Source organism: Limulus polyphemus, unplaced genomic scaffold (assembly GCF_000517525.1).
Source record: "Limulus polyphemus unplaced genomic scaffold, Limulus_polyphemus-2.1.2 Scaffold784, whole genome shotgun sequence".
Lineage (NCBI taxonomy): Eukaryota > Metazoa > Arthropoda > Merostomata > Xiphosura > Limulidae > Limulus > Limulus polyphemus.
In genome coordinates, this window is record NW_013666394.1 from 124467 (window position 1) to 149611 (window position 25145).

At 37.0% G+C, this 25145-nt stretch overlaps 1 protein-coding gene across 2 annotated transcripts in view; it reads right to left on the reverse strand.

Moving 5' to 3' along the window:
• Positions 1-231: 231 nt before the first annotated feature.
• The window catches only part of LOC106460515 (transmembrane protein 145-like), a 30028-nt gene continuing 5114 nt past the window's right edge, over positions 232-25145 (reverse strand). Inside the window, exons 2-6 of one of the 2 annotated variants that reach the window (XM_022387262.1) lie at positions 24666-24837; positions 22825-22932; positions 17434-17571; positions 8289-8544; positions 232-3600 (exon numbers count right to left, since the gene is read on the reverse strand). In XM_022387262.1, the coding sequence (XP_022242970.1) occupies positions 3434-3600; positions 8289-8544; positions 17434-17571; positions 22825-22932; positions 24666-24837 (841 nt within the window). In that variant the 3' untranslated portion in view covers positions 232-3433. Of the gene's footprint in view, positions 3601-8288; positions 8545-17433; positions 17572-22824; positions 23059-24665; positions 24838-25145 lie in introns of both variants that reach the window. The other variant, XM_013920229.2, reaches the window with a different exon arrangement.

A 25145-nucleotide genomic window follows, 5' to 3' on the forward strand; every position in this document is an offset into this window, starting at 1 on the left:
CAAATTCATATGGATACAAGTTTAACACTTTCATGAGTCCTCTGCAATTCCATGTTTGTTTGTGACAGAAACAAATAAATATAAATTTGGTGTTGTTCTGTAATAGTGGATCTAAACTTTATTTTAGATTACTTTAACATGGTATTGTGTAAGGATGTTTGGTGAATGGTGATGAAAAGTCTGGATGTTTGTAGTTTGAAAGACAGTTACATTTATCATCACAACACTAACTATCATGCAAGTCGCAAGAAGCAATTTTATTATTCTTGTACATAACTCATTTAAAGCCAGTATAATATAATACACAGTTTATTTTAACATGCCAATATAAATTATGAAACAATTAAAAAAGACTTGCATATCACAGATCAAAATGCCATTCTTGAGTAGTACTGGTATATGACTAGATTTTTGTGCACAAGTAAGCACTTACTTATAATGGAACTTTTAACTGATTCATTAAGGAAATCAAATGTAATAATAATAATGTTCAATCACTGCATAGTTTTAAAATACATGTGAAATTACAAATAGATTTCACCATAAACCTTAGGAAATCTTCTTGTTAGAAGATTTAGGTTGTAATTCCATGGAAAGTAATGATTAGAATGAGCAGTAATTACCTGAGTTAAACTGGTAACTTCATAATTCATACTTCCTGAAACACTGTCTTTTTAAATTGTTCTGAAGTTTGAAAACTTTATGATATATAAACAAAGTAAAAACCTAGGCTCTGACACTCCCAATATAATATTTTTAAATAAAAGTTTCCACAGAGCCTTACATATCCTTATATACATGTGTGAAAAAAAACAAGATTACAGCAGTTACCTCAACAAACCACACATGAATAAATCTTAACTTTGCCATGCCACCTTCCAAGTACTACAACTTAACTTAGAATGAAGCAGAATAATTCAGATTCCATACTTGCTATATTCTCAGGATAGTAAACCTACCCTAACCAAACCTGATATGAGAGCCACAAACCCTGGTGTCATGACTGTACTTGCAAAAAACACCAATAGCATAATAATATTTGAACATTCAGCTATCACCCCAAAGCTGAAGTTTGCTGGATAATACAAATTACTATGAAAGCACACATAACCAAACAAAATGACTGACTAATTTATAAAAAAAAACAAGACCAACCAAGAATCTTAAATTTTAGTTCCAATATAGTTTTCCTCTACAGCTCTATGATTTCATAAGATACACAAACAGGGAGTTCCTCTCCATCTGGTAATATCCTGTTCTATATCACCAGTTTCCTAGTCTTGATTCTACCTTCTCTGTTTGGACATATCATATATCACTTAAAGTTTTCAATGATTTGAGTGAAAGTTAAAAGATACAGCCAAGAAGTTCAATGTGAAAGACCAAAGAATTTCTTACAGAACCCAACAGTCAATACTTGTACTGATGAAATAAAAACCACCCATAGCAGAAAAAAAAAAAAATCATTTACAATACTTAGTGATTATTTCATAAGACATATACTAGAGAAATGATATAAAGAACATAAAACTCAGCCACTGATAAATTTTAGAAGGAGGTCTTCTACAACAGTATCAGAAAACTCATCATCACTAGAGTTATGGGCTTAGAATAAGCAACCTTTGGTATGCCACCATAAAGTTAAACCAAATAATCCTCCATTTACAATCAAATTTTGGTGACATAGAACATCTGAAGTGATTTCACAACTGTTTCTTGTAGTTTCAACAATGGTCATGTTACGTCCCTATTACACAAGACAACCTAAGCAGCTTTCTGGCTTGCAGATGGTTAATAGAAGTTACCAGAAACATCATTAATGACTGCTTATGTTTCATCCACTCTATTGGTTTAAAATTCAACCAATAGGGTTTTCCAGAACTAAGAATTATGTATAAAAGATGCCAGTTGAGCACAGACAATTTACTTTTTATTCTAACCAATACTTTCTATTGATGTCTTGTTTAGTATAATCTTCTCAAAAAGTTTACAGAAATCCTGCTTCGCCTACATACAAACTAGATAAAAAACGTATAACACTTTTGGATGGTAAATGTTAAAACCTTCAAACTCTATAATACTTACATATTTTACCTAGATCATCAAAGCAAAAATTATGTACTACAGTCACATCTAGTTAGGACATATATACATATATAATAAGGACATATATACTGTTGTAAAACTGGTTTACTACCCACAAATACACCTCCATTCAAGGTATTCTAAAGTAATAACATTCACATTTTAAATAAAATAGATTATATAACCATTAAAGTGAGAACACAGCTTTACTTTTAAAAACACAGAACACAGAAATTCTAAATTATGTTTCAAACTCTTTAGAAATGTGCAGTCCAACACATTACCAATGTTCAAGAATATTTTTTTTAGGTTGAACTGTAGGAATATTTGTGAAAAGAAAAACTCAAAGTAAACACTGAAAAAAAAAAGCAACCGAGAAACAGTCTGATAAAGTCGTTGTTTGATCAGAGAAGTACAGTTTTAAAGTTAAGATGATATATATAACACTTGCTTCTTACTTTGTAGTTATAACAATGTCTGAGAAGCATTACAATAATAGCAGTAAATTGGTAAAGGTGCCCATTTCTGAACACCAATAAGTAGAGATATATACTAACTACAGATGCGCTGTTTATCATACATTGAATCTACAGAGAAACACTACACTACATCATCCTTTAAAGTAATTACAGATTGACACTCTTAAAGATTCTATAGAATTTTAAAGTACCAACTCCATGTTAATGTGCTATTAATAGTGCTGTATGAAATACTCTAATTCACATACATTTACAAGTCACTGGTTATATAACTTCATTTTATATAAAATGAGGTTTTTAATATGATTAGAGATCTTAAAGAATATAATGAGCCAAACTGGCATCTTCCTTTATCCACAGTAACATCTCACTTCACCATAAGTATACAATAAGATTTAGAATAAAAAATGGGCTAATAATTGAACACATAACTACCAAATACTGTAAATGTTTTATCAAGTTTGAGATTAAATTTACTAGTGAAAAACGTATATTCACAATTGTAAAATGAACAATAAATAATTCTGAAATTTAAAGTAGCAATCTTATGTTAGAACTAATTACATAAATATAAAAAAAGATTTTGATGAACTTGGAATACTTTTAGTACTTGCTGTAACTGAACTGTTATTCTGAGCACATATGGGGTCAATGACACTGACTAATATGAAAATTTAATTAAACTGAATTTATATAGCCATGTTCCATAGATGTTCAACCTTAGCCATGTTATTCTTTTTTTAACCTCAATAACTTCTTTCAGCAACATGTGCTTTTAAAAACTAGCATCTCCACATCTATTTTATATGAGAAATACATATTATAATACAGCATTATAGAATATTTGGAAGTTTACCCCGTTTACAAGATTACACTTTCTGGGGTCTGGGAATATTGTGAGGAGCTTCATTGAATTCCTCCAGTTCCTCCCCTACATCCGAGTCTGTTTGAAGCTGGAAATATTGCTCACTGCGGGTTGGCCATAACAAGTGAGTCATGATGGCATACGCTAGAAAATCTGCACTGGAAGTTATTCCTGTCAAAATCATTATACAATTTACTAAATGAATCACGAATAAAAAAAAATATTCAAATGTAAGTGATACTAGGCAATGTATCAGAATATAACAAATTCATGTATGAAAGGTTTTGTTCATCATTGTTATAATATACAACTGAAATTACAGAGCAAATTAGAATTAATAAAATTATAATAACCAAGAATGTAGAGAAAGCTGATAAAAGTTGAAAAACAAAACAAAAACTTTTCAACCAGAACAAACATTTAGAGTTAGTCTTATAAAGATAATTTGTTCCTTTAGCCAGTGGTTTACACAGGCAGAAATGAGAAAAGAGAAAGATTTAATATAGCCTGCTGGATGATTCTTGCAGATAGTAGTTTCCCCCTAAGGGTGAAACCTGCAAGTCTTGAGCACAGTATAGATGACATTGTAATCCATAAGGATGAAATTATCATCAATGTACATCGTCATGCAAGTATGTAGGATCTCATCCCTGTACTGCACAGCTGTCAAACACCCATTCTGTGATATATGGAGATCAGTCTTAACATGGATCATGATGAACTCATCACCTTAAAGGTTGTACACATCTATGTAAGCTGCGATAACTTTTACAATATCATCTCCACGCTCTGTGGAGTCAAGATAAAAAAAAAAAAGACTCATCTAAGAAAAGCATTGGTAATCTTGGATCTACAGGATTCTAATGCAAGCTTTCCATGGCCACAAACCAGACTCCTTGAGCCTATTATAGTCAGTTTCAGTAGACACGAATATCTGATGCAATTTGAAGGTCACCCCAGAATTGGTAATAGCTGGAAAAGGTCTAGGTTAGCCTGTTTGGTCAGGAAGCAATTATGTTCAGCCATGAGCATGCTTTTCTTTTTACAGTTCCAGGGAAATGTGTTGCTTCCAAGAATAGGAAACAAAACTTTGGCTCACACCAAAGGCAGCAGCAAAACAGCACTGAAACATTTCAGCTCCAAGAATTCCAAAACAATATTACAATTTCTAATTCTAAATGCCTTCTGATACACGTTTGAGCCATAATGATGCTAAATGCAATTGCTGAAATACAAAAACTAAGACCTTGTTAAAAATAAGCCATGTGGCATAGTGGTCTTTCTTAGCATAATAATCTGTAATAATAATGGTATATAATGTGGTGTGTGAGTAGTAGTACCTTTGTAAACCTGTCATGCTGCACATTTTTGTTAAGATGGATGTGAATAGGAGCACTGGTCTCCCACAACTACATAACTCTCATTCATGGCCACATCACGGTACCTTACTTCAGCTGGTGAATAAAACTAAGTGGAGGGTATCAGCAGTTTACCCAAAGACTGTTGTATAGGGGACATCAACCCTTAAATGCACAAAGACTAGAATGTTAGAGGAGACAGAGGAATCTCAACAGTTTGGACCAATGGCTCCAAAGGCATGGCAGCAAGATGTATGATACATCCAGGGCACATAACTTTTCAGACTTTAGAACAGTCACATTAATGAGTCATACCACCAAACTACTCTTGAAAGTAATACAGCAACAAATAGCAACTAAAACAGACCAGGAAGTAAGCAACTTACAGATTGGGTTCAGACCAGGATGTGGCACAGGAGAAGGTATTTTTAAACTGAGAACAATCTGTGAATGTGCCATAAAAGTCCAACAAAATGTATATATATATGCTTCATAGATTACACTAAGGCTTTTGATAAGGTAAAACACTTAAAGATGACTGAATGCTTAAGGGAGATAGACAAAGAAAAATCTCTAGATCACCACAAAGATGTATTGGGAACAAACAGCAGTGGTAGGAACAGAACAGGGAGTAAGACCAGAGTTTAAGATCAAGAAAGGCATAAGACAAGGATGTGTATTTAGTCTAGTTTGTTCAACCTATAAACAGAAAAAATAGTTAGAGAAATAGAATATATATATAAGAGGAGTAGTGATCGGTGGAATTAACATCAACATCCTAAGATATACAGATGACACAGAAGTACTAATTCTAAGTGTATCAGATCTACAAGAGTTAGTAAACAAAGTAAATGAAAAGGAAAAGGCTATGGTATAGAGATGAATACTAAAAAGATCAAATCAATGGTAGTAGCTAAGAACAAAGATCTATCTAGAATCAATCTAACTATAGAGAGAACAGCAACTGAACAAATAAATTTTTTTTATATATATCTAGGACACACGAGCACTGAAGATGGTAAGAGCGAAGTGGAAATTTTGAGAGAATAGGAATAGCCAGGAGTGTATTTAACAACATGTCAAAAATATTAACAGCAAGAAACATTAACATAACAACATGGATGAGACTAGTCAAATGCTATGTGTGGTCAACCATACTATATGGTACTGAAACGTGGACAATATCAAAGCAATTGCTAAAAAGGTCGAGGCATTTGGTATGTGGATCTATAGGAGAGTACTGAAAATATCTTGGACAGAACATAAGACGAATGAACAAGTAATAGAAATGATGGAAACTAAAAGAACACTATTCTCATTTATTAAGAAAAAAAAAATGTGAGTACTTCGGATGTATAATGAGAAGAAATGGAATACAAGGACTGTTACTAGAAGGAAAAACGGATGGGAAAAGAGGAAGAAATATGTGGATGGATAACGTCAAAGATTAGATGGGAACATCATATAGTAACTGTGTTAGAATGGTGAAAAGAAGAGAACAATGACGCTCCATGACAGTCTACCTGCTTTGAGCAGATGATGATGAATAAGTGATAAATGACAGAGCATCAACTACTCACTCATCATTTAAAACTAAAGCCTACAACTTCCTACACCCCTCCTAGGTTTGGAAAAAAAAAAAGTCAATATTGGATATTAGTTAGCAATGAGTAATAGTACTTCCCAGAAAATTTAGAGTTGTGTATTACTAAAAAACAATTCTCAGATGAACATTTAGTTAATGTAAAAACCAATTTTTTAAAGGATTGCATTAGAGTTCCTTCACTTGTAAAATACTGGTGAATTAGTAACCAAATAACTGCTTGAAAAATAGAAAATGAAAATGAAGTTAAAGCCTTAACAATTTCTGGATTAATAGAAACAATAAAAACTGAAGGTAATAAATTAACAAACAGCAATATACAGCAATGAAATTAATGAATCAACAATCAGATAGCTATTAGAAAATGAATTATCAAACATGTAATAGCTAAAAACATAGACTGCAATAAAGATATTGAATTTGATACGAGAAAATGGCTGAAATACAGAGGGTTAATCTGTATATAGCTACTTTACTTTTACCCTGTAGCTATTTGGGAAGTCTGTCAACACTAGATTGGAGGGAATACTGAACTATACTGGAATGATGTGGACTGGATTTTGTAGCTATGAGTTTTATACATGCATGTTGGCTAGGCTTTATAGTTTTTTTAAGTTGTAAAGCCATATATATAGATAACCATATGAATTTTTCAAGTTTTATAGATGAATGCATATTCAATGCAAATATAAGACCGTGTCAAAATATAGTAGTGTATGTATACAAATAAGCTTCAAGGTTGACTACTCTATCCGCAGTATCTATAAAATTTGCAATCACCCAGTGTTGGCTAGAATTTGACACTTACCATCAGCCATCACAGTGATTGCTGATCAGATGCTCAAAATTGAGCTTGGTGCTATTTTTTAAACTACAGCTCAAAGATTTCTGTTGTGGGAGATAGCCTAGACATTTGTGTAGCATAGCATAATAGAAACTGTGATCCTGTCAGCAGCATCATATCTGAAAGGGCATGAACATTATAATAAACGATATGCAACATCTATACAGTTGCAACAATAAATTAATAATTGCTTTGGTACATGTGTCACACCTGCTATATAAACATTAAATTACATCCACAGTCTGCATGCAGCTATATACATATGCATGTATATTAGATTATGAGGCTCCATATAAACCACAGACTAGATTAAAATGATTGGGTGTCAAGAGTTATACAGCTGCTGTTATCTGCTAGGTAGTCAAATAAACTTAAAAACTATCCTAAACAATGAGCAATGATGCATTTAGTAATACTGCACAGGTTTTATTACAATACTCATAGCCATTTTTGCCGTAGGCTGGTGGAACAATATTAAATAATAATAAAGAAGAAAAAATGGGCAATCTCTATTAAGAATCACTACCAGGGTTTGTGACTGACTAAGCTGGGTACATTTCTTGATACAATTAACCAGATAATTAATAAGGATTTGAAGTTGATAAAGACTCATAAGTCAAAAGTTCACTAGTTTCCAGCTACACCTTGAAACCAAATGTTTGTCAAACCTTGCCATTCTTCACAGAAGCTTGTTACAACAGACAGTGCAGTGTAAGGCAATATTTTTAAATAATGAAGACTGTTTGATTATGAAGGGAGTGGTTTCATGGATAACATGGGGTCTAAAGTAATGTTCTTATAAAGTGAAATTATTTCGCTGCAGACAGGAACAAACTTGTAACTATTTAAAATAAATACTAGAATGAACTTGTTGAATTAAAAAACTAGGTAACTGCTAAAAATACAGACTTTAATGAAGGTAAGGAATTAGCAATGAGTTAATTGATAGAATGTTTGGCTGTAAGTTTAATGAATTAAAAGTTAGAAGAAATTACAATTTTGATACTACAACTACTTTTTGTATGGAAAAAACAAAATCAAATTAATCTTTTACCAAGTAGAAGCTTTTGTCTCCAAAGGGCAGAAACTTGAAGGGCAATTAGAGCAACAATTGGAAGGTAAACAAACCAAACTAAGATCCCAGCTCCAAAATGTAGATAAAAGCGTAGCTTAGCCCTGTCATTCTCTTCTAACATAGTGGACCTCAATTCATACAGAAACCATGTCATGATGATAAGACGGAAGATGATGATAATCCAGCCAGGAAATGTTTGATATTCATCAATGTCTTCAATAACGTCCACTTCAGTCTGCATGCATGATAAGAAGTTATAAACATAAACAATCAATGTTTATTTATGAAATGTACACAAATGAGAAGATCTAATAACAGAAACACATTAAGTATGGAATGATAATAAAATTAACACTAAAAAAGATATAGAAGTGTAATAATTTTCCTATACTGAAAATGTATTTTTGATAGGTACTTTCCTCTCTCACAAGATTAGCTATTCTCATTCATTGCTGCCCTCTATAAGCAAACTTTTTCGTTACACATGCCACAAGCGTTCCGCTCCCCCTATTGGAATCAAGTGATTCCAACGTGTCTCTCATGTAAATCACCATGTGTCGTCTCTTCACCAATAGGAGCATAGTATACTCATATGATGCAAGTGACTTCCTCTATGCATTTCTACTAAACTATCACTTCAAAGTTTGGCAGAAGATAGAAGCACCGGAAAAGGGGGGGAGGGGAGGATGGGCGTGAAGTGTGAGTGGAAATACATATGCAGTATAGGAAAATTATAACTTCCAATACAGTACTCCCCTCTGTTCACAAGATTAGCTAGAATCCCACATTCATTAGGAGGAGGGCCCAGTGTAAGGGAAGAACAGACGTACTCCCTGAAAACATCTGAAGGATACCTCTGTAGATAAGAGAGTAGGATCCGAAGAGGGGAATTGCACCATTTCTGACCAGGTATCTTCTTTGCTCATCTGCAAAGAGTAGAGAAATAGGGCAGAAAAAGGAGAGGAGCACATCCAAGTGGGAGAGAATTGAGGGAGGATAATTATTTGAATCCTTAAGTAAATATATGCAAGTCAATCCCACCATGCAGAAAAGTGGGTAAACAAAGGATAAACCCCATTGTGTAGAGTGGCTAGTCAGTCAACTACATCTAAAACCCATGCTGCTGGGAACTGAAATCCACTTGGGGAGTAGAATGAGGATCATACCATCTTCACCTCAAGCCCCAGAGACTGGAGCGAATCTAAAACCATTCTAATCCCAGAGCATGACATGTTATTCCAACATCCATTATCAAAAGGATGTCTATGTAAACAAAATCTACTCCCCCAACCGACCGGAATCATCTGATAAGCAATAACATCCTCGGACAAAGGTACATGAGAGATAACAAAGCACATTACCAGAACAATTCCCCTTACTCCTGCTGTGATCCACAACACAGGGGAGAACAATCAAGGGAGGAAGACAGACAACCTTGAACATGCATGAGGACTTATGCTGATTTGTTCACTCTAAATCCAAAACCCAGCTGCAGGGTACCGACATACATGTGGGGGTAGGATGAGGGCTTCTAATCAAAGGGGTGAACTGCAAATCAATGTCTCACTCTAATAATTGTATAATGCATATTGGAGGATAGAACATCATCTACACCCACAGAACACCACCACCCTACTCTGTACTGAATGGTATTGTCTGTTTTGTGTGGAACACATTCAGCAGGGTGCCTCCACAGTCGATCACCCCTGCAGCTTAAAACTGGTAAGTGGTAAAGACTTCCATACTCCACTTAAAGAAAGGGTGTGAAAATGCGTAGGAGAGTCCAGTGGAACATCATCGCCCAAGACAGTGCAATGGGTGATTATGAAACCCTATTTTCAAAAGCAGACCATCCCAATGTATTCAATCAAGGCAAGGCAGGGATGGGCAACTATCCTCTTCTGCTTTACCTATGAAGTCAATGAGTGGTATGGTCTGGAATGGGCAAGTTTATGAAGCAAACATCGTGAGATTATTCACCTTGAAGCGATCTTGTGAAACACCCCAACTCAATGGTAAGCATTGCAAAGTCATGGAATGCAAAGTGCGACTCAAGATAGCTGTACAGTGCGGATCTGGAATTTTAGAATACCTGGCCAGGCACCACTCACCACAGATCAGGATTCATGAACTAAGATATGAAGGATGGGCCCCTGAATTAAAACAAAGCATTAATATAGACTTACCTAGTCTTAGAATCACACCGAAGCTTGAAGAAAAGCCACAGGTGGAAGCCAAAACTGCAATACAATGTAAATAATGGGAGATGAATGTGTTAGATGTGTTACACATGCCCGATTGTAGTATTTCCTCCAATGACCGACAAGTGAAGGAAAAAGTGAGGTGTTGAATTTGATGAGAAGTACCTCAGAACTAATTGCTGTGGGAAGGGGATAATGAGGAATAAGCCAACTGTATCAAACAACAAATCCAACTGGTGAAAGTTGAAGGGAATAGATCACTACATGAAGAAGATTGCCACGGGATAAAGAGTCTGGAACCAAGGGAGGAAGCCATGTGGGCAATACTGCAATGAAGGGCAAACACCAGACATAGAAGTCTATCTGGATTGGGACGAGGGTAGAGATAAGAGATAGAGGGAAGGGAAATAGGTGAAAATTAAGAGTTACCCTCACAAAGCAGGAAGGAATGATCCGGATAAAGAAGAAGATGGTATGGTGGTAAAGTGTGCATGTAACATTGATGGCAAACATGTCATCACTGTCAAGACCACAGGCGAAAAGAAGGAAATATGCCTTAAAGGAATGGATGACCACATTAACCTCCCAGAAGAGTAGGTTGTTGGAAAGGACAACCTATCCAGAAGGAATGGATTAACATGGTAAGGACAGGTGAATCAAAGACTCTACGGTAACAAGAAAGATGAAAGGTATGGACAAGACTGCCTGATAACCCAATATTAAGGAGACCAATGTGTCAGAAACTCGGACATATCAGCCACAGTAGGTCAAGCTGCTGGAATTCTCCAAGCATGTGACCAGGTTTGAAAGACTTTCCACGTCCATTGATATGCCTCCATGGAAGAAGGATGTATGGACTGAGCCAAATGGAAAACTACATGACAGGAGAAACCTGATCTCCTCCCCAAGGACTGGACAAAAGCAAACCATGAAGACAGGATGTGAACTGCGGGATGTATAACCAGTGATTGGGGTTGGTGAAGGAGGGCAGGAAATAAGAGAAGGGGTACAGGATGGAATAATTAGAGTTGGTGTAAATGAGGAAACCACGGTTGAGTCAGCCAATATGGAGCTATCAGAAGGATCTGGCACGGAACAGTATGAAACAGGGAAACCACCCAATGAAGCAATCAGATAGCAGGATAAACATATAGGAATTTGTGGTACCAATCTTGGCTGAAGGTATCAATAGCTAAAGCCTGAAGATGAGGCACCTGGGGTAATTTGTAATTCAGGGTAGTGGCAAATGCATCAATGTGAAGAAAACCCCAACAATTGCAAAGTCACCAGAAAATGAGAGGATCAAGGGACCACTCTGCCACAAGATTGAAAGCACCCAGAACATGACACATAATTAAATGAATGTGGTGCATATGGGTCTAATAGAGGAGATACAACATACGAAAACAGGAATCTTGACCAGGTGCCACCTTGGTGATTGATATATGATACCGCCATCAAATTATCAGAATGAAACATCACCAGACAATGTCAGTTGAGAGGTAGGAAGTGTTCCAAAGCCCAATGGACAGCTAGAAGCTTGAAGACATTGATATATAAGGACTGCTCATTGACAGATCAATGACCCAAAGCCTCCTGGTGAATGACCTATGTACCCCAGACCTGAAGGGATGCATCTGTAAGCAAATGTAAATCTGGATGATGAGGAGGAAGTGGGACACCCGCCAATGTAAGAGTCTTGTCTAACTATGAAAGTAGATCATTCATAAGGGAAGGAGGAAGTGTAACAGGAGCAGCCAAGGGATCCCAAGTAAGGTTCCATTGACCATGCAGAGTCCACTGCAGGGAACACATATGTGCATGATCTGAGAAGACCGGTGGTGTCATGGAAAACCACATTCCCCAAAGTGATAGAATCTTGCATGCAGAAAATGAGGGAGGAGACTGGGCATGGTGAATGAACAATTCCATGGAATGAAGTCAGAGAGGAGAAGGTTGGGCCGACTGAAATGAGTTTGAAAAAGATACCCAAATGGAGAAGGTGTTGGGTAGGACTTCTCCAATTTGATTAACCAGCCCACTCAAGCAATCACTTGGTGGAGCTGATGAGTACGACTGGCCGACTCCAGTTCAGAATGGGCCAGAAGAAGCCAGTCATCCATATAATAATGGAAATGCAGCCCCAGGGCATGAAGATGAAGAGCAAAAGCCTTGACCCCCGACAGAAAACATAAGGTGCAGAAACATGCCTGAAGGGTAGGGAGCAGAACTGGTACACCAACCCACGATGGATGAACCGAAGATATGGATGAGACTACGCTGAGACTGGAATATGTAGATAAGCATTGACAATACCCATTTTAGTCATCCTTAAACCTGGAGAAAATGCCCACTGTAGGGTGAGATAGGGCTCCATGGTGAAAGAGGGAAAATGAACAAAGAGATTGAGGCGGGACAAATTGACGACAGGCCTCCAGTCTCTGGTTTTCTTAGGAACAACAAATATTCAGGAGTAAAAACCTGGTGAATGATGGGGAACAGGTTCAATAGTCTTGAGTGAGGAGGTCATGAACTTCCTCTGGCAGACATTGAGAAACAGTGGGATCCTAAGGTGCAGGGAAGGAAATGAGTACAGGAGACACGGGAGACGGGCAAGAAATGGGATCTTGAATCCTTCTGACAAAACTTGAAGAACCTAAACATCATTGACAAAAGGGCACCATTGATGGAGAAAGGCCACAAGTTGAGTTCCCATTGGACCCGAGTCCTCCGGGTAGTCACTGGTACTGTTGGCAACGTGACATGCACCGTTGAGGAAAATGATGAGCTGTGGTACCTTGAGAAGGGGGGGGACAGGTAAGGGTTGGGAAGGGGTAGAATGGGAAACCGTACTGATTACCACACTTGGCTCTGACTGAGACAAATGGGCTACCAGATGGGAAAGGATAAACAGTTGTTAGAAAGAGGCGACCCGAGATTCTAAAGATTCTGGGATTGTATCAAAAACAAAATGCCATAAAAATGGGGCCATACGTAAATGCAAGAGATAAGTTGTAGGTAAATGGGCCTTTGATAAGACAGCATCCCAGCCCAGAAGGTCCCAACAACAGAGAAACCATGTATGTAAAGACAGAGTAAAAGATGATAAATGAGCAAACATGGCAATAAGGAGGGAGAGGATGTCCCCATAAAATCCCTCAGGATTTATGTAAAGAGCCTCAGATAGGAGATGAATAGTGGAAAGATACTGCAAAAGAGTCATGAGGGTAAGACATAGGCAGGAAAATTGGACATGGGTTAAGCTGATATGAGATTTGGGGCCCACCCCAAAATGGGTAAAAAAGAACCTAACAATTGCTGGTCAAGATAAGGACAGTCTGCAAAATGATAAGCGAGGGCAGACTGATATGAAGCCCATGGGGGATGAGGCATGCTAACACCATCATTTAACTGGGAGGCGAGTTGTTTGGCATGGACCCAAATGTCAGAGGGAGGGAGGAAGAACCAAATAGGGTTGGGAAGAATGTTCATGCAGAAAGGAAGGACATAGGGCATAAGAAATAGGGGCAAGGGAATAAAACATCACATATCTGAGAGATAAAGACAAAAAAAAAACTGGAAGGCTGAACTGAATTTCAGGAAAAGTATGGGAAGGCACGGCAAATTCAGGAGGTGGAAACAGGCAATGGAAGTCCTCATCAGTTTGAATAGGTTTAATATATTCAGGGGGAAATGTTAAGAGTTAGAGGTTGACCCATGTAACGTTCAATCTCCTGTTGGGTTGCCTGCACCTGAGGCCTGAGATAAAGTGCATGTCGAAATTGAGACACCCAAAGTGGTGACATTAACTTCAGAATTCAAGAGTCGACAAAACTGTGAATGTATAAAAAAGAAAAGGTGACTATAATGAGTTAGTTACGACAATTCGAAAGAAAACTGGGTAGTTTATCAAGTATAACCACTTCAAAAAGAAACTGTATCTCAAACTGTCAAAAAAAGAAACATGTCCGAACACAAGTGCTGCCAAACAAGAAGTTATAGTTCGGTAGAGGTGCATAGAGGGAGTCACATGCATCACGTGAATATACTATGCGCCTATTGATGGAGAGGTGATGCATGATGATTTACACGAGACACATGTTGGAATCACTTGATTCCAATAGGGGGGAATATACTCATGGTAACTTCCATGCCACAAGGAAACATATATATACTCATGGTAACTTCTATGCCACAAGGAAACATATATATAAGGAAACCAATAACCTGCCCCTCAGCCCAGTCCCACTTTCTGCACCATCGTTGCCAAACTCACCTAACGCTCTCGTAATCGACACCTCCCCTGACCATGACCTACCCGACAAACTTTTCCGCGCTCTCCACCCACCTAACAGAGAACTTCACACCGTCAATACCACACCAGAACTTGAACCTACCCCCCAGTAAAACCCTGGCAAACATAAGAAGAATCCATAAATAATTTAAACTATAATCCACCCCCAGCACCAGACTTCACTTTGCCCTTCCAACTTACTTCTTCTTGCTAACCGGGCACTGGTAACAGATTGGTTTTCTCGGGGTACTCCCCCCCCCCCCTTCCACACACATCAAAATTATTGGCATAGGATTTAGAGATCCCTGCCGCCCTGATGGACCATCTGTCCTATATCGCCCATTTACGTTTTTAATTACTTTTTTTTTTTAGTTTACACAGCTTGTTTGTATTAATTTCCTGTTCTTCAATTTAAGGCCATACTTCTAGTCCACACACGGGGTGAAGGAGGATTGCTTAATCTTTGAGCACCCCTGATTATTAATTATTTCTTCTGAAATAATTAATTTTAATTCAAAATAAATGCCAGAAATATATAATATATATAATCCATGCCACAAGGAAACATAAACATACTCATGGTAACTTGTGTGCCACAGTGAATTATTTTCAACTGAAGAATGCAGAAGAAATATAACTTGTAGACTAGCAACTTAGTTTACTTCATCTATAATAATTAGAAGTAAAGATTGAGCTGTTGCATAAAATGCTTTGTATTATTTACACATAATCATGAAAATATACTTCCCAGTAACTTTTCAACTCTGGTCTCTAAGTTATTGTAACTTCTATATTATCTTGCTCAAAAACATTATATAATCTCTAAGATATTGTACATTGTCTGAATTATCTTTATAAAGAATTCTACATTTTGTATTTTTTTTTACAGGAAACATGTTCTATATGATCTGTACTTCAATAATCTATACTATATGTATTTATAATCTCCTTATAGTATATTATTAATTTTGCAAAATATTAATTAAATTAACACCTATAGTAAACTAATTGATACTGATGGTTAATCACACTTTATCAGAATGATGCTCCAAGCACACTGGTTTTTCTAGGAACTACTTTCTCTATTACAATTAGTGGTCAATCTGATAAATAGCATTATTATACAATATTGCCCAACATTGCACTTTATATTGTGACAAGCTTGAGGAAGGAATGAAGAAGTTCATATTGGACAATACATATTGACAGACGTTAAACAGACCTTCCAGTGTACATTGGCTTCACTTTTAACTCTCATCAGCACATCTTTGAAAAATTATGTTGTGGAACAACTGGGATCCAACCGGACTTCAGCACAAAATTACCATTATAGTAAACTCTGGATTGAAATTCCAACAACCAGTTGCATTACAACTTTTATTATGGCTAGCATGCGATGTGAACAAACTAAAAATATATGTATTCTAGAATAAATCTGTTGACAAATTAAGAAATTACATAATTACTTTGTTCCTCAGTATACAAATAAGTAGCATTAAACCATTCCTTATACAAACAGTGTACCAAAAAATGTTTTACTATACTCATATATTCAAGGTATTATTCAGCAATATATGATAAGATTACCACAATACTGCAAAATACAACACAAAGAAAACTGAAAGTGTATGTTGTGAGTCACCTTGGGTCCAACCAGGCCCCAACACAATTATATCCTTAGACTAGGCTATGGATTAAAAATCCAATAAGCAGATTATTTACAACAATTATCAAACAAGGTTTCCATAAAATAGGGCATTATTAGCAGTCATTATAGATAACTCCTGTTGAGGAATGAAATGCACATACATGCTTACCACAATGATGTTATAAGCAAACAGACCAGATGATACTGTACTACTTTGATGTATTATCCTCTACAATAACCTATATAGTGAAATAAATGTTTAGAAATTTGTTTCATATACTATAGGACAAACTGCATGTATAGTGATGGTCAATGATAGTATGGGGTCTGCATCGACTCAAGACGAATATTAGATTATAGCTACGTAGTCTTTCTGCCTGTTTTGAAAACAATGGTGTCATACTGATCCATGTTTTCTGCTTAACAATTACATTATTTGATATAAATTTGTAATGATTATGTTAACAGATATACAAATGAGAAAGTTGTCGGGGTCCACATAGACCCCAGATGTGCTGATGAGGGTTAAGTAGAATGAAGGCACAAGAGTTGACTGAAGCTACTTAGGGCTTGACTACTATGTGATCAAATGGGATTGCTACGATTCCATATTCTTTAGTCATTTTTCTCACGAAAATAGCAAATGAATACAAGTTGTGGAAGATGATGAACTTAACTTGCGAGTCTTTGTCAATTTCAAACCTTTTTTTATACCTTGCTGATGATACAAGGAAATATGCCTAGCTTTATTACAATGGTTTTTTGAGTATGAGGGTGTTACTCCAAATTTGCTTGGGGCATGGTTTTGGAACCTGGTGCTGTTCTAAATACTCTGTTGTGGACAATGAATAGACAGGTGTTAAACGTGTCACCAGTGGCAGCATCTACAGAAACATACCACTGTATTAGAATATGCAGATCATTTTTATAAAGTGTGATAAATCTTCTGTATTAAATATAATCTAAGTTCTTTTTACTTACCATGTTCCACACATATAGCAGGACATCAACAAAAGTATACAGTAGCCAAACACAGAATAACACAGGCTTCCAGGTAAGTTCTGGTCTAGTAATAGCCCAGCCCTTAGCAATTAGCAGTAATAACAGCATGAAGAGGCTCTATCAAAATTAAAAGGGTTTACAATGTTAGGGTATTCAAAAGAGTTCTTTTATCTATATTTTGGCCAGAGAGATACATGTACAAGTTACATATACATAAATACATGCTGCTATAAGGTTGGTTTTTTAAAAATTTTTAGAAAGTAATTATTTTCCTTTACTGAAAAAATATTTCCGATAAGTACTTACCTCCACTCTTATAATAGTTATTCTCATTCAGTGCTGCCATCTATACACAGTTATTTTGGCATGCCACAAAGCCTTGTAACTCCTACTTACCCCACTATCAACGTGGTTCCCTGCATCTTTACATGTAAATCATCATGCGACAATCTTCCACCAATAGGAGCCTGAAACATCCTCCTGATGAACGTGACTCCCTCTATTCAGTTCTACCTAATCATCACTTCAAGATTAGGCAGAAATTAAGCACTGGTTTTAAGTGGGGAGGAGAAGGGTGGGAAGTGTGAGTGGAAGTAAGTACCTATCAGAAATATATTTTCAGTGTAAGAAAATAATAACTTCCAATACGATACCTTACCTCTTCTTACATAATGGCTAAAATCCAACATTGTTATGGTGAAGAGACCAGTGCAAGGGATACAAATAAGCTTCCTTCGAAAGTGTCCAATGAACATCCATGGAGTGTGAACCCCTGTTGGGAGAGGAACATACATGAAAGATGGCACCCCTTCTATACAACATATAAAGTTTGCCCAGTATGGTAGTAGGTGTCACATAAACTTTCAGATATTTGGAGGACCACATCGAATGAATTACAGAAGAAAAAAATGGGTGGTTCTGACCCCACATCCCATTGAAATCACTGGAATTGTAGTCCAGGATAAAAATGAATGTGGGGTCCTCACCCAGAGATCAAATGGTGGGGAAAGCTAAAATGGATGTGTCTCTTGGTGTAAAATGGCTAGGGCACAACAGATCATACTTGGCAGGTCAAGTGCAGTCCAAAACCAAGCGGCATCGGTCATAAATAATCTGACCTGTGGTAGAAGACGGGTCCACACCATCTTCACCTCAAGTTGAGTAGAATGAAAGAAGAAAATTACCATACAAGTCCACTAAACAGGGTGCATGTGCACAAATCCACAATCAACACCAGTCATCTATAAACCTGACATCTGAATGACAGGTTGAAGGAATATGCCAATGTGGCAAATGGACTAGTTCCACTGTGTGCAACATCTACCAAAGGGACAACATTTGCTCCACACAACATCTTCTCAAAATAGGACCGCACAAAAGCTGGAGTGCATGAACTCGCAACATCAACTCCTGGGACCCACTGCAGGGAGGTGTTGTGCACGAGTGGAGGATCTATGCCATCTACACCAGCAGAACACCACTACTCTACTCTCTACTGAATGAAAGCAAACACATTCAGGAGGTTACCTCTGCCAGTGCCTAGGAACAGGAAAGTGGCAAGGACTCTCATACTCCACTAGAAGAAATTAGGGGAGAAATGCAGTGAATAGTCTGGAGGAATGCTGACAACAGAGACAGTGCAATGGGTGACCACAAAAACTCTATTTTGAAAAGCAGACCACCTTTGATTTGTTCAATCAAAGGGATTGCAGCAATCCCCCTTCTGCTTTACCCATGAAAGTCCATGGGTTAATATGATCTGGAATGGGCATGTGGATGTAACAAATTATTGTGAGAAAAACCTACTAGCAATCTTGTATCTACTATCTATACAGTGTGCATTATTGGCCATGGGTATACATTGAGATTGGTGGAATGAGCATCCACCCAAAGACAATTTCGGTGAGACGTCCCACACAACCCTTGCCAAGTTACCCCACACAACATCATTTTCTAGGGCCCAACCTCAATGAGGTGGAGCATACAAAGTAGTCTGTGCAACATCATCCTCCAAATAAGACTGCATAGAGGTTAGAGCACATGTATTACCAGCAGAATGTTTCGAGTAACCACAGTACGTAGAATGATCAAAGCTGGGACTGCACAACATCAACCTCTGGGACCCACTGTACAGAGGTGGAGTGACTGAGTCACTAGGCAGCAGATAATATACCCCTGCATGACTTGTGGTTGGCCATACAATGTGGATTTTTGAAATGAATAGAGAAATAGCATACCTGGACGGGCAACACTTGCCACAGAGTGGGATCCTAGATCTAAAAGGGACATGCCATTGTAAGCAAAAGTAATATATAGAAAAGGATAATTAAATGAAAAAGAAACAGCCACCTGATGAAGGTAGTGGGAGATCAAATGTATGAAGTGTTGCCAACATGCCCTAGTGAAGAATTTCCTCCAATGGACAACAATGGAGGAGCAAGCAGGACCCTCTCCATAATGTTATCCTTGTTCAATCACCAATAGAGATCTTTGAGAAGGGAAGGAGGATGATTAATTGGGGAGTCCAATGGATCCCAAGTAAGATTCCACTGGTTGCACAACATCCACTTAAGAGAATGTATTTGTGCGTGATCCAAGGGGATAAGAGCTTCCATGGAAGCCCAAGCCCCAAAAGTGATAGAACCTTGCATGCAGAAAGATAGGGAGAAGAAAGGGTGTAGAGAAGTGAAATCTCCCTCAAATGCAGACAAAGTGGAGAAGATTGGGTCAGACTGAGGTAAGTGTTGAAAAACACACCAAAGTGGACAAGATATTGGGTAGGAATCCAACCAACATGAGCTGCTTCTGTCAATAGCAGATGTGTTGAGAAGACACCAGTTTGGAAAAGCTAACAGAAACAAATCATTCATCTAATGGTGGAAGTGCAATATTTGAGCATGCACAAGTCGAGAAAAGGCTTTGACCACTCAACAAAACACATACAGTGCTGAAGCAAGCCTGAAAGGTAAACTGTGAAACTGGAATACAACCCTGTTGTGGACAAACTGAAGATAGCATCGAGACTGATGAGAAATGGGAATATGGAGGAAAAAATTCGGGACATCCACCTTGGTCATCCATAGACCAGGAAACAAAGACCATGGAAGGGTGAGAAAGTATTCCACGGTAAAGTGAGGTAGATCCAGAAAATGGTTGAGGTGGGACAGATCAATCAGAGGATACTAGTTCCCAGTCTTTTTAGGGAAAGACAAAAAGCTTGGGGAAGGCTGGCTGACAAGCTCAATAGCACACTGTGAGGGAAGTCTGAACAGCCTCAGATAGATGCTGACTGGTAGCAGGATCCCAATTAGAAGGATGTTGGGAAGGGAGACAAAGAAGGAGAGGAGAAGAAATGAAGAAAAAGTCTATCTAAAAAAAATCTGATCACCCACAGATCAGGAGTGAACTCCTGTCACGGTTGAACAAAATTGGAAATAAGCACCCCTAATGGGCTGGGAACCACCTGATAGTCACCAGAACTATTAGTGGCAAGGAGCATGACAGTAAGCCAAATGACAAACTGACATACCCCTGGAAGAAGGAACAGGCAAAGGATGGGAGGGTACAGAACAGGTAGAGAATATGGTATGGGAGCTGGTTGATACAAACAACCAGCCAACGAAAAAAAGAGTTGAGTGTTGCCTTTCAGATTCCACACGAAACTCCAAAGATTTAGGAATATATTCACAAACAGACCTTTGGAGATGTGGAGCCATCCTTAGGTCACAAAGATATGTGGAAGGTAGATGAACCAGAGACAAGACAGCATCCATACTAAGTAGATCCCAACAGTAAAGAAACCACATGTGAAGGGAAAGGGCAGAAGAGGATAATCACACCAATGTGGAGATAATGAGGGAATGTTTATCCTCCAAAAACCCCTTAGGGGAATGGTAGAGAGCCCCAGCAAGGTGTGTGTGGGAAAGATACCATAGGAGAGATGTAAGGGTAAGATGAAGTCAGAAAAACTGGACAAGATTATCAGGGACTGCCCCCCCCCGGACAAAAGTGACTCCAGTTTTTTCGAGTCAAGAGAAAGATGATTGGCCTGATTATAAGCCAATGCATAATGATCAAAGCCCATGATGGATTAGGTATGCTGGTTCCAGCACTCAATTGAGAAATGAAATGCTCAGCATGTACTCTGATATCAGGAGAAGGAGGGAAGACCAGGTAATTGGGCAATGGGGCAGGATAATATGAAACTGGGGAGAGAGAGATAAAATGTAACAAACCTGATAAATCATGTCCAAAAAGGATGAGGGAAGCCTGGCTGATTCCTCAGGAGTGTACGGCATAGGCAAGGAGGTGGAAAAAGGCTTTCAAAATCCTCCTTGTCATGAATAGATTCTCCAACTAAACATTGTCAAAAGAGGAGGGTTGACTCCTGTAAAGATAAATATCTCAACAAATGATGGCCAAAAAATCCTCAACCGAGACCCCTGACCTGAAGCCTGTGTAATGATACTCGAAGTAGTAGGAATAGAAGCTGAAGTAATAACACGAAATTCCGAACTCATTGACTGTGAACAAGTCAAAAAAGTTGAAAAAAATGACAAACCAAGGTAAGTTGATTTGGCCAAATACAACAGTGAAAAATTAGTAGAAATGGTAAAGCACTACTTTGCAAAAAGAAAATAAATTATCACATGAAATGAGCACATTTTCAAAATGTCTGTACTAGACAACTGCCTAAGGAGAAGTGATAGGTAGAATCAAATAGAGGGAGCCAAGTGCATCAGGAGTGTGTGTCGCACTCCCATTGGTGAAGAGTTGTCACAATGATTTACATGTGAAGATGCAGTGAATCAAGTTAATAATGGGATAAGTGGGAGTTTCAAGGCTTGTGGTATGCAAAAAATATTTTGCATATAGCTGGCAGCACTGAAGGAGACTAGGTATTATGTGAGACTGAGTAAGGTACCGGGTACTGTATAGGAAAACTAATTTCACATTTTACTAATATTTCTGTATGCATTTTAAGAAACATCTCTACCTACTGAGAGTTTTTACAGGATTCATAATAAGCCCATAAAGCTATTTGAAATTTAAAATATTTCACTTGACTATAAACTGGCGAAACAAAAGAAAAATTGTATAATCAAAATAAAACAATTTTTACACAAATAAATTATTTATGAGTGTTTTCCTAGATTAGTACAATAAATTAGAATGCATAACAGCTTTAAATTAATATTTGAAATATAACCTAAATTTGCAAAAATACCGGTCTTTCATTTTTGACAGAACATAAAAGCATGAATAAGTTTAAGTGTTAAGAAGACCTTCATTGTTTTTATAACTAATACTAGAGATCTTTTAATAAAAATGCTGTTTTCTTTAAATGTCACTTAGATTGCTTTTCATTACCTGAGCAAACAACCTGACAACCTCTCCTGCTATAGATAAAGCCTCTATCCCCATTCCATCAAATGCAAACTTGATCATGTGGATGAGCGTGGAGAAAAGAGATAACATCTGGAGAACAAGTGAAGCAGTGAAAAGCCTGGTGAGGTGATGGTGTTGACGAACAACAGCATACACTTGCAGTGGCACAAGTATCAGGTAAAGTGTGAAAAAACCCATATTCATTTCTGTTATATCCTGAAGCAAGCAAACAGCATCAAGCAACTCAAGACTGATAAATATTAATAAAACAACTTTTAAAATTAAAAATGAAATCCTTATGTTTGATAAGTTGTAAGAATAGTACATTTGTTACAAAAAAGTTTATAAAATGTACCCACAGAGGCTGGAAGTGGACATGAAAGAGAAAAATATTTCATGCTCATAAGATACTATATTTAGCACCAGGGGCGTACCTAAAATATTTGGCACCTGGAGCAGACCCTTCCTTTGGTACCCCCCTCATAAATAATTTTAAAATTTAAACACACATAAAAATATATTATGTTTGCAAGTAGATTTTTAAACAGTATGGTACTGTCATAAGCAAATTGGAAATAAGAAAAATGCAGGACATTAAAAATTCAGTGAACAGGTAATACCGCATTTTATTTTATACAAAAAAACAACGGAAATCTAGTCTCAATGCTAAGCCTATTATTCAAAGGTAAATAGAGAGGATTTACAGTCACTGCTTTTGAGCCTTAATTTCAGCAAATTGATCAATGACCTTATCAGAATTCACCTTCTTTGCATATTCATGTTCAATTGAAAGTAAAGCCAGATTTGTCAATCTTGTCTGACTCATGGTCGAGTGAAAGAAATTTTTTTTATCAATTTCAAAAAACATCTTTCACATGAAGCAATAGACACACAGACAATCAAAAAGAATTTGAAGCACAGTGATAAGCTTGGCAGAGATCCGCAAAATCCCATTTCACAATAAACTCCAGAAACTGTAATGCTGTCCATTTCTTTGCCTCTGCAAGGCTGATTTTGGCAGCTTCCAAGTGCCTCCGAAGTTGTCCAATTTCCACACTGATATCTTCATCAGAGAATTCATTGAAAATCTGTGTCAAACTGGGTATATATTTCCAAAGTTCTTCTTCTGTTGCAACACAGTGTTTGGTATTATCTCATGAGCATGAGATAATAAGTTATGTAGTCGATATATCTTGTGAGCATGAGATGATAAATTGTGTATTCAATATATCTCATGAGCATGAGATAATAAGTTGTGTATTTGACATATTTCATGAGCATGAGATAATAAGTTGTGTAATCGATATATCTTGTGAGCATGAGATAATAAGTTGTGTAGTCGATATATCTCATGAGCATGAGATAATAAGTTGTGTATTTGATATATCTCATGAGCATGAGATAATAAGTTGTGTAGTCGATATGTCTTGTGAGCATGAGATGATAAATTGTGTATTCAATATATCTTGTGAGCATGAGATAATAAGTTGTGTATTTGACATATTTCATGAGCATGAGATAATAAGTTGTGTATTTGATGTATCTCGTAAGCATCAGATAATAAAATGTGTGCAAAAGATAATTTGTGGTGCACACAATATAATATTTTTCTCCTGTATGTTCCTTCCTGGGCTCTGTATAATAAACCAAATGCTTTCAAGAAAGAAATATTAATATACAAGTTGGATGCTCATTTATTTCAATAACATGCAACTTTTTTTTGGTAGTTTAAAACATTTGGTAATCAATATAAACTACATTACACCCCTTAGCATGTATAAGCTATGAAACTGTCAAGATCTAAAAGACATATGATAGCAAACCTGTTGATCAAAAGAGAATTGGTATTCAAGTGGATTTCTGTTTGAAATGAAAGGGTTTCCATTAACAAGCCACACATCATATTCCATAGCAGCTCTACTGTCTTGCGTTGATTCTCTCCAATCGCAGACATTTGGCGTTCTGTGACAAGCCACAAGGCTAACATACCAAAACCTATGAAAGTTGGTCATAAAAAAATATGTACAGACAATAAAGTAACTCCAGTATCATTACTACTTGTGTATAGAGATGAGCAATTAACTCAATTACGTTTGATTAATATCATTAACATAATCAACTAGTGTTTCTGATTATTACTGTTTACAATTAAATCGATTAATGTCATGAACATAATCAAGTAACTGAAATTAGTGCTATCAATTATTACTGTTTTTGATTATTCCAACTATTCAGTAATCTAAATATTGCCATTATGATTTTTAATTATTATTTTTGATTAATTCAAGTATGTTCATGTTAAT